Source organism: Solanum tuberosum, unplaced genomic scaffold (genome assembly GCF_000226075.1).
Source record: "Solanum tuberosum cultivar DM 1-3 516 R44 unplaced genomic scaffold, SolTub_3.0 scf00172, whole genome shotgun sequence".
NCBI lineage: Eukaryota > Viridiplantae > Streptophyta > Magnoliopsida > Solanales > Solanaceae > Solanum > Solanum tuberosum.
This window is the reverse complement of record NW_006239095.1, coordinates 595,327-614,778: the sequence shown is the minus strand read 5'-3', so window position 1 is coordinate 614,778 and position 19,452 is coordinate 595,327. Positions and strand designations below refer to the sequence as shown.

Genomic DNA, 19,452 nt, shown 5'->3' with positions numbered 1-19,452 from the left:
GACTTTCATGTTGGAGGTCTCAAGTTCGAAACCCCTTGCCAGCGAAAGCAAGGGGTTTGCCTTCTGGGTCGAGCTCGTCGCACCAGGTTTGCCTAGTGCGGTTTACCTCTCCTATGTGGTTTGCCAGCTATTGCATAGGAGCGGGGGTTTTACCCTGTGCGCACCCAAAGGGTAGCGGCTGCGGGTTTCCCTTGTCATAAAAAAAAATAAAAAAAAATAATACCTTAAAGTAGGAAACATCCAAAAGTACATGCATCAAATCTCCTTAACAATTCTTCCTAATTATAGGTATATGATCATTTGATGAATCCATATGATGATCTTGTTTTTTTCTTTTAATTGAATAGGCTGCAGATGGTGAAGATGATTACATATGCAAGATTGTTGAGTTTTTTCAAGGTGTTGATGATATGAAGTATTTTACTGCTCAGTGGTTTTACAGAGCCAAGGATACTGTAAGAAATACCTAACTTATGAAGGCTAGTTCTTCTCATCAACACTTTAAAAAAAATTGTCTCTAACCTTTGTTCTTTCATCAGGTAATTAAAGCTCATGACCAGTTTATCGACAACAAGCGTGTATTCTTATCAGATATTAAGGATGACAACCCTCTTGATTGCCTTGTAAAAAAAATCAAGATTGTTCCAATATCATCAAATGTATGTCGGTTTTTACTTAATGTTAGAGTTGGTTAGAGTTTCACATTGGTTAGAGAATGAATTGGTGGTTTGCTTATATGCTCTTAGCAATCATCTTCTCATGGCATTAGTCTAGATCTTTTCATGACCCCCATATTAAATTGCATGCTCTAGCTGGGCTTTAGGGGTGTTAGGGAGGGGTGTGTGTGTGTTAGAGGGGTCTGGAGTCGTACATTAGTTGAGGTTGAATTGATGGTTTGTTATAGGGTCTTGCGCAATTCTTCTCTCAGGAGCTATTTTTTGGGGATGAGTTAGCTCAAGTGCCATATTGTTACACTTGCTAAGAAGATACTTTGATTCTCTTGGCTTTAACAAGCAACACTAATGTGCGTTGGATATTATTTGTAGGTAAGCTTACAGTTTAAGGAAAGTTTGAGATCAGAATGTGACTATTACTATGACATGAAGTACCTTGTTCCATTCTCGTCATTTATTAGTTTACCATCAGGTAATTTTTTTCAAGTATATTTCTCATTAACATAGTAACTGAAGTCAATTATTTTCTTAAAATATGTTTGATTTGACAGTAAAATATTTTCTTCACAAATATCTCAACTCTTTTTGCCCCCCTGCAATCAATACTTACGACATTGTTATCAAATTTTAACATGTAACAATTTAACCAAACTTTCATTGCAGAACACTATTTAATTTGTTGACCCTATAATTAATCTATTATAAATAGCTTTTAGAAAATAATTGTTGTTGTAAGCATTTCCCTTTGTATTGAAGACATGAGATATTTCTTTGAATATATAGATTACAAAGACTGCTATTTTTGTAGATGTTTCAAGTCCTGATAGTGAATTAGATTCTACCATATCAAGCGACGCTGATGTTGTGGAAGTCGATGAACAGAAGCAAGAAAAGAAGCTCCTGGATCTCTATTCCGGTTGTGGTGGAATGTCCACTGGGTTGTGCTTGGGTGCTGATGTTTGCGGTGTTAAACTTGTCACTGTATGTCCTATTATCCAATATGGTTTTCTTGTCCTTTCTCCAATCTTTTGTTTGTTTTTGTTGAATTGTGTCTCCACTTCATAAAAAATTTAAACAATTAGAGATAATTCAGTTTTATTTACTTGGATGTGTAATCAATACACCCTTGCACATGTGCGGCTACTTTACTGATGGCCAAACTTGTGGTAAGACCAAGTGTTGAAGAGATTTAAGTGCATCACCGTTAAGTCTGTTACAGTTTGGTTATCATGTCAAATTGTGTGACTACTTCATCTAAAAGTCTAAGCTTTCATAAAAGGATACTTCTATTTATTTTACTTTCTTATCTTAGCACTTTTTATTTCTTGAATGCAGAAATGGACTGTTGATCTAAATCGATATGCTTGTGATAGTTTAAAAGTGAACCACCCAGAAACTGAGGTAATGATTGATGAGGCATTTTGATTATCTTTCTTCTTTTTATTCTTTAAATGAATAAATTGTGTTTGTGCAGGTAAGGAATGAATGTGCTGAAGATTTCTTATTGCTTTTGAAGGAGTGGGAGCAGCTTTGTGCATCCTGCTCCTTGTTGAAAAGCAATACCGTGGCACATCCTTTGCTGAAAGTAGGAGATAAGGATGTGGAAGATGACGATGATCGTGCAGATGATGACGGGGGATCTGATGACGATGATGAAGGTGAAATTTTTGAAGTGGAAGAGATCTTGGAAGTTTGTTATGGAGACCCAAAGGAAATAAAAAAGCCAGGCCTTTACTTTAAGGTATTTGTTCACCGTGTTTGGAAGTTTTTGCCTACTTTACTGCTAACTCTTAGGTATATATTATATAGGCTACTCCAGTGAACAATTCAAGACTTCGTAGATAAGTTATTGGGTTTTCTGGTTGTTCCTCATATCACTTACTGCGTATGACTAGGTATGCTGGAAGGGTTATGGCCCGGATGAAGACACTTGGGAGCCAATAGAAGGCTTAGAGTATGAATTTCAAACCAAGCAACATATTATGAGTCCATGTTTTTCATTAATACATTTATCTAATGATTGACATTTTTCTATAGTGGCTGTCAAAACAAAATAAAGGACTTTGTGACCAAGGGCTTTAAAGAAAGTGTTTTGCCATTACCTGTAAGTTTCCTCCTTTTGTCTAGATTTGGATCTCCACAATACGTATTTGCAATTCTTTGGTTTGAACTTTTTTATTGGTTATATACTAGGGGGAAGTAGACGTCATATGTGGGGGACCTCCTTGCCAGGGCATAAGTGGCTTTAATCGTTTTAGGAACTCAGCGAATCCATTACATGATCCGAAAAATAAACAACTTGAAGTATTCATGAGCATTGTGGAGTTCTTGAAGCCAAGGTTCGTGTTAATGGAAAATGTGGTGGACTTGCTGAGGTTTGCTCATGGTTACCTTGGAAGATATGCACTAAGCAGACTTGTTGGAATGAACTACCAAGCACGGATGGGAATGATGGTTGCTGGGGCATATGGACTTCCACAATTTCGTATGCGTGTCTTCATGTGGGGTGCTCTTCCTTCAGAGGTAAAGAAACAATTATGCTTAAATATTCCTTTTCTTGTTCTTCTATGTGCTCACTGCTCAACTTAAAATCTCTCCCTGTCTTGCAGAAATTGCCACAATATCCGTTGCCCACACATAATGTCATTGTGAGGGGTGGCATCCCCACAGAATTTGAGGTAGTCTACCGAATTCGTTAAAATACTGCATACTCTTCCATGTTGCTGTTGGCTGAATATGTTTTTGAATTTGAATACAGTTAAATGCAGTAGATTTCGAAGAGGGCCTGCAGGTCAAGCTAAAGAGAGAACTTCTTCTTGAGGATGCACTTTCTGATCTTCCTCCTGTATGTAATAAACATTAAAGTTGCTCGAAAGACAGACTACCAGTTAGTTAAACATATACTTAATATGGCTTTGTGTTCCTGTATTTACGGAAATAATTTTGAATTTTAGGTGGAAAATAATGAACCAAGGAACGAAATGCCATATACTGATGAGCCAAAATCTGACTTTCAGCGGTTCATAAGATCAAGGAGGGATGGTGAGTTTGTTTATGATTATTTAGTCTTGGAAATATGCATCTTGGTATTACCTGAAAATAATTCAGTATTTTACTAATTCATTATGATTGCATTTCAATATCATAGGTACGTTGGGTACTGTTTTGTATGATCATCGTCCCCTTCAGTTAAACGAAGATGACTATCAGCGTGTATCTCAAATTCCCAAACGAAAGGTATTACACCTGTTGTGACCTGCTATTTGTGGTAGAACATGAGTATATCTATGGGGTTGTTGATTCCTTCTTCAATAATTACAGGGTGCAAACTTCAGGGACTTGCCTGGGGTTCGTGTTCGTGCTGATAATGTTGTTGAATGGGATCCAGATGTGGAAAGAGTAAAACTTACATCAGGGAAGCCTTTGGTATGATTTGCTTTTTGTGCTACATGTCATTTTGATTGGTGTTTCTGTGTCTGCTTCTTATAGTTCTGCAACTTCACAGGTTCCTGACTATGCAATGACTTTTGTTCGTGGCACTTCACAAAAGTAATGATACGATGTTTTCCTAATTTTATTCTGCTTGCACTACTACCCTGATCCATCATAATGGTTCTTTTGTTGTCATTTGAAATTATACAGGCCATTTGGTCGTTTATGGTGGGATGAAATTGTTTCAACAGTTGTTACAAGAGCCGAGCCCCACAATCAGGTACCTTTGCCTTTGCAAGTTGTCTCAAAATACACCTTGTGCGTCTTCACTTGGTTTAGTCTGATACTCTTCGTTGCTTTTGAGCCCCTTTCAGGCTATATTACATCCAGTGCAGGACAGAGTGCTCACTATCCGTGAAAACGCAAGGCTGCAAGGTTTCCCTGATTACTACAAATTGACTGGACCAATAAAAGAAAGGTAACATCTGAATCAAAATAGTGACCACTTTATGTGTGCATTTGTATATGTTATTTGCTGATCCTTTCCATAAAAAAAAAACAATCAGTTTACTCTTATTTGCATTTCTTATAAGGTCTAACAACTGATCATGCCTGTTTTTTTTAATGGTTCGTAAAGTAGAATATAATCTTTGCCTATGTTGAATTCGCCAAAAGTAGTGTATTTTTGGTGAATTCAACACGGGGGTGGCATCAAAAGTGAGGAGTCCGTGCAACTATGAAACTTCTGCTGCATCAACATGTAGTTTTGACATTCTTGACAAATTCAATCTGAATATGTCATGAAGAGTGTAATTTGCAGAGATAGACATGTTTTCTCGTTATATATAGAACACGTAGCACTCTTTATTTTACAGGATCTGAGTTCATGTTTCGTGTTCTTAGGTACATACAAGTTGGAAATGCAGTTGCTGTACCAGTTGCCCGGGCTTTAGGGTATTCTTTAGCATTAGCATTGAAAGGATTGTCGTCGCGAGATCTACCATTACTGACATTGCCACCTAATTTTCCATGTCTAGAGGAACTGGTCTCCAATGAAGAATCTCTAGATAAGCTTTAATTATCTGAACATTAGATCAAGCTATTCACCTCCACTGATTATTTCCAATTTTAATCATTCTTTAGTTTACTTGAAGTAGTTTGTTGTAATGCAAGTTCTGCATTAACATTATATTTTGGTTAGTTGCTAATTTAGGCCTATGGAGAAGTTTGTGTATGCATACATTGGATTGACAGCTTAACTGTTTTTGGTGTAAATGATAACCATTGTAGTACAATGGTTAAATTTTGATTATTTATCTTATATGCAAAGCCTATTTCTTGCTTAATTAATTGTGCTCAATATTTTGTTTATGGCAAGTCTGTTTTCAAGTTTGAATATTATTAAGACTTTTAGCTGAAAGAAAACCAATGTGAATTACAATATAATATAACTTTATGGGCCGTTTGGTTGGATAAGGATAATAATCCTGAAATGTCTAATGGAATTGTTTTATTTTGCATACGGAAAAGGCTCAAAAATATCCCTAAACTATTGGAAATAGCTTAGATTTACTCTTAAACTATATTCCGGTTCAAAACTACTTTTCCTGTCAAAGTATTGGGTCACACTTACCTTTCTAGTTAACAGAAGTATGTTAAGAGCCATGTGGATGCCACATAAGCGCCAACCATTTCCCACTTCCACGTAGACTAATAAGATCCCTAATATCTAATTTTCCCCTCATTTCTCCATTTCCCTTAGAAATGATTTCACCCCACCCCTTTCCCCTCATTTTGCGGTTAGGGTAAGAAACGATTTCACAGATTTCTTCATTTCGCAGTTGGGTTTCGAAGTTGATTTTGCGATAAAATAAGAACAAAGATTTACTAACCTACAGCCGCGAAGATCTACTTCGAAACCCAGCCGCGAAATCAACTTCGAAACCCAGCCGCAATATGAAGAAATCTGTGAAATCGTTTCTTACCTTAGCCGTGAAACTGAGGGGAAATGGGTGAAATCGTATTGAGGGGAAAATTGGATATTAGTAATCTTATTAGTCTACATGGAAGTGGGAAATGTTAGGCGCTTATGTGGCGTCCATGTGGTGTCCACGTGACACTTAACATACTTCTGTTAACTAGAAGGGCAAGTGTGACCCAATACTTTGACGAAAATGGTAGTTTTGAGCCGAAATATAGTTTAAGGGTAAATCTGAGCTATTTCCGATAGTTTTGGGGTATTTTTGAGCCTTTTCCGTTCTGCATATGATATGAGCATTATTTAGTCATCCCACTAACCAAACCACCCCTATTTCATCTGAGACAGAGAGAACTAGAGAATTTTTGCAGACTCAAATCCAAGAAAAATGATCATTAATTTGCAGAAACATTTAGTGACATTACATTCATTCTGCTTGATAGCTAAAGCTCTCAATTAAGTACTATTTCATCCGCGTAACAAAGGAGTAACTTTTGGTCTAGTACAACAAGAAGTAGTAAGTGATGAGCAGAACTATCTCTTAACGCGCTTGTTGCTTTTTGCAGAACGATCACCTTTGTGGAATCCTCCGAAATCGTTGGTAGTGTCAGCAGTGTTCTGCTTCTTTAAACCTTTCCTACCACCAAATCCAAACTTGGAATCCTTGTATTCCCTGCTTTTCCTCTTTTTGTCGAACCCCTTCCCTTTACCTTTCCCACCAAATGTTGCCTTACCACCTGAACGATCTCCGGGAGATGCACCAGGCCTCTTCTTATTCGATCTCTGATAGGGTTTATCAGCATTTCCTCCGTTAAATGCCAAATCTAGACCACCAGCATCTTCTTTATCGAAGCCACTTTGCTGCCTTTGCTTCCTCCACTTTTTAACGGATTCAATCTCTTGCTTCTTCTGCTTAGTTCTTTCTTTCATCTTCTGTGCTTGTACATCCTTGGCAAGTTTCTTGTTATCTCTGGCCTTCCTCCTCTCCTCGGACTCCTCAATCCTCCTCTTCTCAGCCAAGAGTCGGCCCTTAACTTTCTCCATGTGAGTGTCAGACTTCACCATTTCTGCATAGTAATCAGAGGGCCTCAGAAATGGTTCACCGGTTGACTGAAAGTTGATGTACGCTTGGCGTATACCCTCCAACCCCTGCGTGTAAAACGAGTGCTCCCTCGCCAAATCATCGTTCACATCCACCTCTTCTTGCTCCTCCCTGTTGATGCTAAGCCTGTGAGTCCAATCCAAATCATCAGGCCAACTGATATCAGCTAGCCTTTCAAGTAAACCATCCCTGTTATATACAGCAGTTTTTGAAGGTTCAGCCAGCTTTACGACTTGCTGATCTCCTTCTTCATCTTCCGATTCCGACTCTGTCTCTGGATCAAAATCCTCATTCTCTAAGTTCATCATAGCAATTTCATCCGCAACCATCATACACAATCACACTTTCTGATAAAAAGAGTGAAAAACATAATATTAGAGTTACTGACTAACTAGCTCAAATTACAACCTCTAACAATACCGAATTGACATGAATCCCTCTGACATACATGGCTCCACCCCCACCCCCAACAACAACAACAACAACAAAATCCAATTTTTTTTTTTTGATAACCGAGAAATCTGTCTGCAACCCGTCCTTTGGATCAATCACAACATTCTAAACTTGGTGGATAATGGGCCCGCCTCTCTACCCTTCTCCACTTAAATATCGGGCTTCATTTTGCATGGTGTGGGGCTTGAACCTGCGACTTAAGCCACAAATCCTCCACCTTTTTGTGGTGATATGTAACAAAAACTAATCTTTTTAACAACCCCATATCTTTTTTTTGTTTATTATTAGATTTTTCACACCAAATTAGCACAGATTATTCTGTTTCAAGAAATCATCACAAAGCAAGCAAACAACAGTCAAATTAGCACTTAAAAACACCAAACAAAAAACAATAAAATATATATGTGATTTCAGTTTTGTAAATTACATCAATGGAAAACAATGGAGATTAACAGAGAGAGAACAAACTTACAAACAATTGGAAGAATTCGAAAAAGTTCAGAGATTTTTTTGGGACGAAGGGTTTAGAGTAGGGTTTTAGTATTAAATGATGGGCTGAAATTTATTGGGTTATAGTAAATGGGCTTGAAAGTTTTTTTTTTAAATATTTTTTTTTACTTTTGATTTAATATATAATTGAATTTTATATAAACATTTCATTTAAAAACTCATGAAAGTTGATGAAGCAACAAATTGTTGGTGGATTTGAGCTTGAAGTAGCTATTAAAATAGCACCAACATGGGTTGTGGTGCACTGGTGGAAGTGTTTCACCCATCAAAGGTCTCGGATTCAAACCCTGGATATGGAGAAAATCATGTTGGGAGTGTCACCCCGAATGAGCCCTGCAGTGCGCGATCAGAATTTAGTCAGGGGTCCAATGTGGTCTCTTGACACCGGGTGGAAAACAAAAAAAAAAGCTATTAAAATAACATAATTTATGATTTTTTTTGTAAAATAAAATAAAATATGTGTGATTTTATACAAAACGGGAGGCTACACTATTAGACCCACTAGATATTAAAATAGATATTCTTCTTATTTGAATCTAATATATGTATTCTGTATTAAATTATGTTTCTCATCACTCTTCATATGGTATAGAATCAGTGGCGAAGCCAGACATTTTATGAAGGGCGTGCAAATTTTTTAAAAGTAACCAATAAAATATTTAGTGAGTTTTGACTAATAAAAAATGATGAAGGGTGTGCAAAATTTTAAAAAGTAACTAACAAAATATTTAGTGAGTTTTGACTAATAAAAATGATGTTAAAAACTTAAAGGAACCAAGAATCCAACCTCCGACCTCAAGCCTTGAAGCTTCTAACGCGCTCTTTACCACTGAGCCAAGGGCTCTAATTATGTCAAGTGTGTGCAAACTTATGTACTATATATTAACAATTTCATTAATTTGACCTAGTATTATTTTCCGGCGAAGGGTGTTCACATGCACACCCATCACTAGCTGTAGCTCCACCCATGTATAGAATCAACTTTCAATTGGCTAAATCTAGTTTATCATATTTTAATGTATATATAATGTGTATTTAATGTATATATAATATGTATACAATACGTATGTAATATGCTTTTGTAAAATATTGGTGTTTAGATGTATATATTTGTTAGGTATTGTTAGAAATCTAATGTTATATATTGAAAACTAGAAACTCATGTTAGGACTAATAATATTCAATCTTAGATATATTATTTATTAATATTTTCCTTTATTGAAGTTCATATAAGGCCCAAGTAAGGCTCATTTACCCAAAATCATCTAGGGGTTGAAAACCGAACCAAAATCAATAACTCGAACCAAATCTTTTTATTAGTTTATTGATAATGAATTATTAATTTAGCGGTTTTGGTAATGGTCTGATTTAGTTTTAATATTGATTATTAGTTCTTAACTGTTTGAGATTTTTTCTTATTGGATTAAATTTTGTTTCATACTTTCATTTTTTATTGTCTCAAACTTTGGTTATTTTTCAATGTGCTAGTGTTTGCTTTAGAGCAAGATGCAATCTGTCAACTCATTTGCATGGTTTATATGGTTTGTCTCTTTGTTTCTAAGTGATTTTTTGTGTGTGTGCAATATCTTAACGGTTAAATCGATGATCAAATCGATAACAATCAATATTTGATAAATCAATAAATTAAAATTTTGATGGTTCCATAACGGGTTAGCATGTCTACAATGGATAACTGATAAGTCAAACCTTATTGATCGATACACCGCCTAGTCTGAAAGGATAAATGTAAGTTTACCTTAACCCTGTTTTTGAGATTGAGATATTATTTTCGATAAACCTTCGACTCAATGTTTTTAAACCATCATTTGAGTTTTGGAAAAAAACTACACAAATTGCTGTTATTATTTAAATTTGCCCACATACCTATTAGTAATCACTAAAATACCCGCAAGCTAAATAAAAGTCATTTAGTTATCTATGAAACCTACATGGTATATTCTGTATATTGACAGGGTATCATATAAGATTGATTTAGTATAAAATTAATAGGTTGTGTTGGTATCGTTGATCTTAGACTAAGCTCTTTATTTTAAAAAATATTAATAATGAATCAATCATTTATGATATTCTATCAATATATGATGTATATCATGTTGGTATCATATATAACTGAGCTACTTTTATAAGGAATGAACAAGTTTATATGATACCATTTTCAATATATGATATATATATACCATGTGAGTGTCTTTTGAAAGAAAGAATGAGCAAGTTATTTATCATATCATGCAATATATACCATGTGAGCATCATAGAGAATTGAATAATATTTTTTAAGGAATAAATTTATATTTTATAATATAATTTCAGAGTATAATATATATTGAGTTGGTATCATAGAAGATTGAGGTGTTTTTCTTGAAGGAATGAACTATCAGTCCTTTGTGATATATTGATATATAGTATATAATATATCATGTGGGTATCATAAAAGACTAACTTATATTTTCTTTTTATGAAATCAATTATTCTTCTATCAATTATATTTTTTAGAGTAAATTTTAGGTTTAGCAAACATAAAAATCATATTTGTAAGCTATATTTATAGTTTGTATAATTGCGCTCCATAACAAACTTTATGTTTGCTATGACTATTAATATGTATATTTGGTATACATATACAAAAGAATCAATTGTATAATTTGTGTTTGTATAAAGCGAGCAATTGTATAATCTGTGTTTGTATAAATCGAGAAAGACAGAAAGACAAAAGAAAACTGGGCATGGGAAGATCTGTATTTGTATAATTATAAGTGTATAGGACGAAAATATGTGTATTTGTATATACAATTTTTTCTTGCTTTATACAAACACAAACACAGACACAATTTATACATTTGTGTTTGTATAAAGTGAGAGGCGAGTGAGAGTGGCGAGCGAGAAATCCGGGGAGAGAGGCGAATGACAATTGTTTGCTACAAGTTATAATTAAATCAAACTGTGGTTATAATATTTAATTTGAATTCATAGTTTGCTATTTAATTTTTCTTTTTTTTATTGATACAGAAAAAGGAGCCAATAGGCATGTAGAAATAAACAATGGGAAAAAACATGAAATAAAGAAGAATAAAAATTAAAAAGGAGAAAAAAGTTAATGAAAATTACTAGAAATATAAAAATAAAAATAAAAAATAGATTATGCCGGAAAATAAAAGAGGAAAATTGTATTAATGAGTAGATTTGATTAAATAGACTTTTGTACGTAAAATGACAAATAAAATATTTGACTATCGTTTGAAACTTTGAATTTGTAGACGTGGTTTTATTATTTTTTTCTTGAAGAAAAAGCATTAATTACAATATTATCTCTTATGGTTGTAGGTTTGAAATTTTGTTTGGTGAAATTATGTAAAAAAAAAAAAAACTTTTTTTCCTTTTTTTTTTGTTTTTGCAAATAAGTCTTGAATAGTTGATTTATGTGATTAAAAAACATATTGTATCGTTAATTTTAGAAAAGTAAGTCATAAATTGTTGAAAAATAATATCAATGTCTATAATTGTATTATGATTTTACTCATTGAATATTAATCTAATAGCTTGTATATTACTCTAATTTGAAAATTTCAAAAAAGTCTATTAGTGTGACTTCATCTTATAATTTTGCATGTGCAATAATAAACTTTGAATAAGTAAATTACTTAGTTCAATTCACAATCTATTTTAATATGATGTAAATATTATTGGTTTAAGAAAAGTAAATAATTGTTGACGAGTAATATCGATATTGAAAAATGATTAATTAACACTCCCATTTAATAAATGTTAAACAAAATTGTCAAATACACAAGTTATTATTGTTGTAATTAGTATTTATGTTATATTTTGCTATTTATCAATTTTTCTTCAAAAAAATTAAATATTTTCTCATATTTTTTTTTCTTCCTAACTTCACCTTTTTTTTTTTTTTTGGCTTAATCTTGTGATTTTTTAATCACTGAAATTTATTTCTCAGTATTTGAATTTTAAATTTTTATCACAATATAAAAAATAAAGTGTAGGATGAAAAATTTAAACATATCATGTGAAACTAAAATTTTCAATGTGATATTATCTGTAATTAATGCTACAAAGACTTCAGAAAATCTTGAAATGATTTTTTTCTATATAATTAGCTAAACTGAAAAAACAAAAAACAAAAGGTAATTTCTTCAACTTCAAAAAATGTGGAAAAGAAAAGAAAAAGAAAAAATTTCTTCAATTGAGTTTATGTCAAAAAAGAGTTTAAATCAAATGTCAAATCTTTCAAGTTTTCTTCAATCAGTGACACCAATTGTTCCATCAAAACCTCTTTCAGAGGTAATTCATTATTTTTTTTTGGTTGAGTCTCATTTTAATAATTTCATTGCTTAAAATAATAATATTAATTGAACCCACTTTCGTTTAAATAAATTTGTTTCGATGAGTTTTCTTTGAAAATACTAAAATCAAGTTTGAATTTGCCCCTTTTCATATATGATATGTACAACGATATCATAATTTTTTTTTATATATATGAATTTTTATTTTTCATGATGAATTTGATACAAAATCAATTTTTATACTGTGTGTGGGGTGTGTGTGAAAGAGTGAGTGAGCAAACAAGCGAGTGTGTGTGAAAGATAGAGAGAGTGAGTGAGTGAGTGTGTGAAAGAGAGAGAAAGTAAATGATGTGTATGTGCGTTTGAGAGAGTGTTCTTTTTACATCAGACGGGATTGAAATGTCTCTGTCTAACTAAATACGTCTAGTTCTCCTTCTATTTGTTCTTTTATTATTTTCATTTATATTATATCTTTTACCATGTATATCTAATATATTTGTAATTTAGAAGGATACAACTGAAAATTTCAGACTTCGAGATATGTGGGATTGCTATGAAGAATGGAGTGCATATGGTGTTGGTGTTCCATTAACTTTGAATAATCAGTCTGTTATTCAATATTATACTCCTTACTTATCAGCTATCCAGATCTATACTGTCCAATCTCCAACAACACTTAGGTATATATTTAAATTTTATCGAGATTTCATCTATTACTTTCATAAAGTACATTTTTTTATGTTGAGATTTTATCGTAATAATTTTATGGTGATTTACTAATCCTAATTCTTGTTTAGTTTTTACACTAGATTTTGCTTGCTACTTTCATAAAGTACATTTTTTCAGAATTTATTGTAATATTTTTTATGGAGATTTAATAACTAATTACAATTTAGATTTTACCCTAGATTCCATATGTTACTTTCATTAAGTATTCTTCTTAGAATTTATCGTACTATTCTTATGACAATTTTAATAATACTAATTCATAACTAGATTTTATCCTAGATCTCATTTGCTACTTTCATAAATGTTTTTGTGAGAATTTATATAGAGCATAATTATCTTATCCACTAATATTTATTTTTTCAGTTCCTGCAAAATCATATCAAAAGAGAATAATTCAGAAATTTCAAGTGATAATAATAATTTATCAAATTTCAATACTGAGCCAATGGAATATTCAAAAAATCAACTTGGCTATCTCTATTTTGAATATTCTGATGTTTGTGCTTATACTTGGAGACACCCCTTAATAGATAAGGTATGCATACTCAATTTCTAATTTATTATAATTCTCATTTTAGTTTTATAATTTTTCACAATTAAAATTATATTTCATTAATTTATGCTTTATTTTTAATATATTATTAATTAATTTTGATGTTTTAGGTAGATAAATTATACCACAAAAACCCTGGAATTCTCAAACTAAACATTGTTGACTTGTCTCCAGCAAGTTGGATGGCTATTACTTGGTATATTTTTCTAATTTTTTTTTAATATTTTATACTATTTTAAAAGTAAATTTTGATAATAAATTAATCACTTAGAAATAAAATTTTTATTTATTTTCATGACAAAAATTTATTATGTTAAAAATGATGTTACAATTTTTTTTATGTCATTAAATAATAAAAAATCTCTCTCTTTTTTTTTAAAAAACAAAATCTTATTTAATTTTATTATTATAATTTTTAGGTCCCCAATTGGCTATATACCATTGATTGGGTTGAGAAAAAAAGCGCCAACATATTTCATTACCTATCATACAATTTCATCACTATTTCAAGGTATGTCTTTTAATTTTTTCTATTTTTTTAATATTAAAAAAATCAACCAAGACAATAGTGAAATTGGTAAAAATATTTCTATAGAAATTCTTTTTAATAATATCATAAAAGTATTGAGACAAGATCAATTTCATACAAAATATCACTTGTTTTTATAAAAGAGAAAATCACCTCACACATCTATTTAAGACTTAATATTACTAACCTTTAAATTTACTTTTTACGTATTATTATTATTACAGAGAACACAAACGATGAAACAAAAGAAGGTGTTTCAATGCTAAAGAAGAAAAATGGAGGAATTCCTATTCCACCTTTTGGGATAGCATCTTACAAGATGCAAAATGATGTTTGGATGAACAAAGCTCAAGCTAGTACTATATATGATGATCTTCATGGTGCTGCAAATTGTTGGTTAAATCAACTTAATTATTATCATCATGATTTCAATGTTTTCACCTCAAATGACAGAAATCTAGACTATATTTACTTATTTTGAACTTATGTTAAAAAATAAGACTTATGTTGTTGCTTTTAATTTGGGGTTGTAATAACTTAAACTTATGTACTAGTGGTTATGTTTTGAACTTGGTTAAATGAAAAAATCAGTAACTTGTATCATATGTGAGTTATTTTAATATTATTGCTTACAAAAATATTAGATTTTTTAGATTATATTTGTATGTGAAATTTTATAAATATTTTTCTGAACAACTAAAAAAACTGAATTTAGTAATGGATAAACAACAAAATCTATCGTTAATTCTATTTTGTATTGATCTAGCGATGGATTTCTGTTAGTTATGAGTGAAATTGTGACAAAGTTCATAGCTTATTTCAAAGTGTTAAGACTGATTAATTTCTTCTCATCATGATTTCAATGTTTTCACCGCAAATGCCAAAAAAAATAATCTAGACTATATTTACTTATTTTAAAAAATAAAACTCATGTTGTTGCTTCTAATTTGGGTTTGTATAACTTAAAACTATGTTTTAGTTGTGTTTTGAATTTGGTTAAATGATAAAATCAGTAATTTGTATCATATGTGAGTTATTTCAATAGTGCTTACAAAATATTAGAATTTTAGATTATACTGGTATGTGAAATTTTATAAATATTCTTTTGAACAACTAAAAAAATTGAATTTAGTGATGGATAAACAGTAAAATCTATCGCTAATTCTATTTTGAATTGATTTAGTGATGGATTTTTGTTAGTTATGAGCGAAACAACGATAAAGTTCATAGCTGATTTCATTGTGTTGAGATGGATTGATTTTTAATTATTTCATGATTAGGAAATTGATATGGTCGTTAGAAAAAAAATGAGATTACATTATCTAAAATAATTTATTTGTGCTTAAACTATCCCTAGTTATTATATTATAATTATATAATATATAAACGTGAGTGTAATTATGATTATTATTATTATCTTGTTTAATTTTTTGTTTAGATATGAAATTTGCTTACCAGAATTATATTTATCAAGTGATAGTTACTTGCTATATATTGGTTTGAATAAAAAGGAAAAAATAACAAAGAGAAGACTAGTGAGAAAAAAACATGAGAAGAAAAAGTGAAAATATTTTCTTATTCAATTGAATTCTTTTAAATAAGCGATTAAATCAAATGTCAAAATTTAAGAGTTCTTGTTTCATCAAAAGTTCTATCAATAATATAATTCATTTTAGAAATAAATATTTTTATTTTGAGTTCTCATTTCAATCATCTTATTCCTAAAATAAATAAAAAATGGTATCTCAATTCTAATCAATATAAGTTTGATACAAAGATTTACAAATCATTATAGTTCAAAAAGTAATTAAAAAAGATTAATATTATCAGTGCACAGAACATAAACTCTTGCTAATATATTATTAGAAGTTCAACCAAGCAGGTCAAATCTAATACAATCTTATTTTTTTTTTAAATAACAAGAATTGACTACAAGTGCTTATATATCACGATACATTTATATAATTTATCCAAAAACACAGTATTGAAAAAAATAACAACAAACTTGAAATTATACTCTTTAGGTTTAATCTGATAAGTACCTGAAAAATAAAATTATATTAGTAATTGATTAAATTGTATTGACAATATAACAAAACTAATTTATACTTTTAAATCCCATATAAAATATGGAAAAATTGAGTTGGATATTTTCTACTCCGGAAGTATCTTCACGTACTTTTCAATACTATGATAGTATGTTTGACCAAACAAGCTAAATATTGAGAATCACGTGAGGAACTTTCGAAGGAGAAAAAATCCAACTTAGAACAAATACTTTAGGAAAAAAAAAAAAGAAGAATATAAATGATTAATTTGAGTGAAAAAAATAAGAGGAAATGGTTGTATTTATAGGTATTTTGGTAGAGATTGTGGAAATGAATATTAATTATTTAGTAGAAGGAACTTAATACAAATTGCAGTTTTTGGTGAGAAACAATTACTTAATTAATTACCATTAACATATACTATTTAGAAAGATTATAATTTGGAGATATTAATCTAATATAGATTTTGAGAATAAGAGTTATTAATGTAAGTCAAGATTATTAAAATATCTTGTTTTCTTAAAGAAATATGATTAATTCAGCTTAAAACGTAATGAGACATATATTTTCTTAGTTTCTCCTCTGGTGTTCGATATCTATTTTAACACACAATTATATTTGAATTCGCGTTGCATAGGTTGACGTGACTCCATACCAACACATTTCCCTTTGTATAGTATATGACTAAGTGACTTCATTACTTCGACCTACTTTTTTGCTTATTGTAGCATAGGCCTTCGTCGAACTTTTGTTCCCTTCACCTATAGACGGCGGCTTGGTTTCGCTATCGCTAGATCATGACTTGGTATAGAGCCGTATAGTCATCGATTTTACCACCAGATTGTAGTAAAAGATCCTACGAGAGCATTTTTGTCTTCAGGCGTGGTATATGACTTCCATCTCACTCTTTCCTTTTTTCGATGCTACCTTTTTTTTTCTTCAAGGGATGGGGTTGGGGTGTATAATAACCTTTTTTTTAGGATGCCTGGGATCAACCCCATTCGGACGGAAACGTTTTCTACTAAATTTTTTTTTATAACTAGGGTTCAAACTCAAGATATCTGGGCTCTGATTAAGCAATACAATTGTAATTTGTAGATATAAATCGATAATGTACATAATTTTTATAATATTAGTGCAAATTAATTCATTAACTATTACTTAATTTTTACTACAATAAAGTTTAATAGTTAATCATGCAGATTAATAATTAAAACTAAACAACATTTTAGTTAACGTAAATTAAGATTAAAGGAAATAAGAAAGAGATTGCTTGGTTGATCATTTTTTTAAAAATAAATAAATATTGCCTTGCAAACAAAGAAAAAAAACCCAATATATTAGTACCACGTAGTATTTTTATTTTGTTTGGTAAAAAAACATAAATGCAAATAAAACTTAAAAGGTAGTGGAAAATATTCAAGCAAGTATGTCGATTTATCAGTGTACAGAACTTAAACTGAATAATAAAAAAAATGAAACTGATTTGGTTACACAATGTATATAACCAAGGCTGAATACTATAGTACCAGATACATATGTATAAATAATGAAAATATTAAATATAAATTATATAAAAATGACATTAAATCATGTTTATTTACGTCTATAAATATTAATATTATTTACGAAAAATTCTGCAATACGTCTACGATCACTTATATTGTTTTTTAAGTTCCTTCTCATGATATCACTTCCCTTTAATAGGGAAACTAACTTTATGAACAAACTTTATTGTCATAACTTGCCTAGAATGTTAAGGTTTCTTCAATAAAACAATAAAATTCTGACAACTTAGAAGTCCAGATAAGTAAACATAACATCTAGGTTGTTATTTTTAAAAATAAAAAATAAAAAAAATCTCCTACTATATATATATATATAGTAGAAACTAATGATTTTCTAGCACAAAGATAGAGGATGTTTATAATATATAAACTAACCCTTCATTTTCCATCTCTATTCAATCTCACAATAAGGGTTTTTGTAGTACAATATAACATTGTCGGTTCTTATTTCATTCCTCAAGACAGTCTTACTCACTTCTGAATTCTGTAGCAAGTTTTTCATTCACTACCTTTAGTTCAGATCGAATTAGAATGAAATAGATTCATTCAACAACTTTCACAACAATCGAACAGGAGATCCTTGCATTGTGCATGTGAATTAGAACAATCACAAGAAAACTAGCCTCACTTGTAATTAGAACCAATATAAGGGTTCTCGTATTACAAGAGAACGTTTTCAGTTTTTATTGCATTCATCAAGACAGTCTTGCTCGATTCTGAACTTTGCGGCAAGCAAGTTCAGTCACCACCCTCTGAGACAGATTCATTTAGTAACTTTCACAACAATCGAAATCTGACCTATCGTGCTTGTGTATTATTAAAGAAAGATGGCAAAGTTGGTGGGACATGTAGGAACAGGTCTTGGTTTCTTTCTAATAGGTATTTGGCACTTGTTTAACCATATTAAACTACATGTTTTGCACCCAAATGGCTACACTTCTTTACTATGGTTTCCAACACCAAAAATAAGACATTTTGAACTTTTCTTGATTATGTGTTTTACCTTAATTTTCTTATTAATGGAAATTTTTGGTAATCATAATCTACTAAATTTAGATGGAACAATCCCTTCTAACCATCTTCATTATCTTGAACATTCATGTATCTCTGTATCTTTATTTATTTATTCATTTTTCTCCATGTTAATTGACAAAATTACCCCTACAATCCATTCCCAAAATGGACTTACAAATTTTCTTGCATCAATTGCTTTTGGCCAAGAATTACTTCTATTTCATCTTCACTCAAGTGACCATATGGGGGTTGAAGGACAATACCATTGGCTTTTACAAATAGTAATTTTTGTGTGTTTAATCACTACCCTTTTGGGAATTCCATTTCCTAATAATTTCTTGAATAATTTTGTGAGATCTTATAGTATTATGTTTCAAGGACTTTGGCTTATGGTTATTGGTGTTATGCTTTGGACACCAAAATTTATACCAAAAGATTGTTTTATTAACTTGGAAGAAGGGTATCAAGTTGTTAGATGTCATGGACATAAATCACTTGAAAGAGCAAAATCATTAGTGAATATTGAATTTAGTTGGTATATTA

General features: G+C 31.0%; 2 protein-coding genes across 2 annotated transcripts in view; one reads left to right on the top strand and one right to left on the bottom strand.

The window, feature by feature from the left end:
- LOC102580641 (DNA (cytosine-5)-methyltransferase 1) overlaps positions 1 to 5,418 on the top strand; it is an 11,631-nt gene extending 6,213 nt beyond the window's left edge. The window contains exons 4-21 of the mRNA XM_006354105.2: positions 348 to 455; positions 540 to 659; positions 1,047 to 1,146; positions 1,483 to 1,655; positions 2,010 to 2,075; positions 2,149 to 2,415; positions 2,570 to 2,628; positions 2,712 to 2,778; positions 2,868 to 3,197; positions 3,284 to 3,352; positions 3,433 to 3,519; positions 3,629 to 3,716; positions 3,823 to 3,911; positions 3,996 to 4,100; positions 4,180 to 4,223; positions 4,317 to 4,386; positions 4,481 to 4,584; positions 5,010 to 5,418. Coding sequence (XP_006354167.1) covers positions 348 to 455; positions 540 to 659; positions 1,047 to 1,146; positions 1,483 to 1,655; positions 2,010 to 2,075; positions 2,149 to 2,415; positions 2,570 to 2,628; positions 2,712 to 2,778; positions 2,868 to 3,197; positions 3,284 to 3,352; positions 3,433 to 3,519; positions 3,629 to 3,716; positions 3,823 to 3,911; positions 3,996 to 4,100; positions 4,180 to 4,223; positions 4,317 to 4,386; positions 4,481 to 4,584; positions 5,010 to 5,184 — 2,121 coding nt within the window. The 3' untranslated portion in view covers positions 5,185 to 5,418. The remainder of the gene's footprint in view (positions 1 to 347; positions 456 to 539; positions 660 to 1,046; positions 1,147 to 1,482; positions 1,656 to 2,009; positions 2,076 to 2,148; positions 2,416 to 2,569; positions 2,629 to 2,711; positions 2,779 to 2,867; positions 3,198 to 3,283; positions 3,353 to 3,432; positions 3,520 to 3,628; positions 3,717 to 3,822; positions 3,912 to 3,995; positions 4,101 to 4,179; positions 4,224 to 4,316; positions 4,387 to 4,480; positions 4,585 to 5,009) is intronic.
- Positions 5,419 to 6,454: 1,036 nt separating this feature from the next.
- LOC102580308 (probable rRNA-processing protein EBP2 homolog) lies at positions 6,455 to 8,172 on the bottom strand. Its single transcript, XM_006354104.2, has 2 exons — positions 8,112 to 8,172; positions 6,455 to 7,533 (listed from the first exon to the last, which is right to left on the bottom strand). Exon 2 carries the CDS (start codon positions 7,516 to 7,518, stop codon positions 6,619 to 6,621), a length of 900 nt encoding a protein of 299 aa, XP_006354166.1. The 5' UTR covers positions 7,519 to 7,533; positions 8,112 to 8,172; the 3' UTR covers positions 6,455 to 6,618.
- Positions 8,173 to 19,452: the final 11,280 nt, after the last annotated feature.

Excerpts from the sequence above, each read along its gene's own strand:
- LOC102580308 (XM_006354104.2), bottom strand. The coding sequence starts at position 7,518 with ATGATGGTTGCGGATGAAATTGCTATGATGAACTTAGAGAATGAGGAT.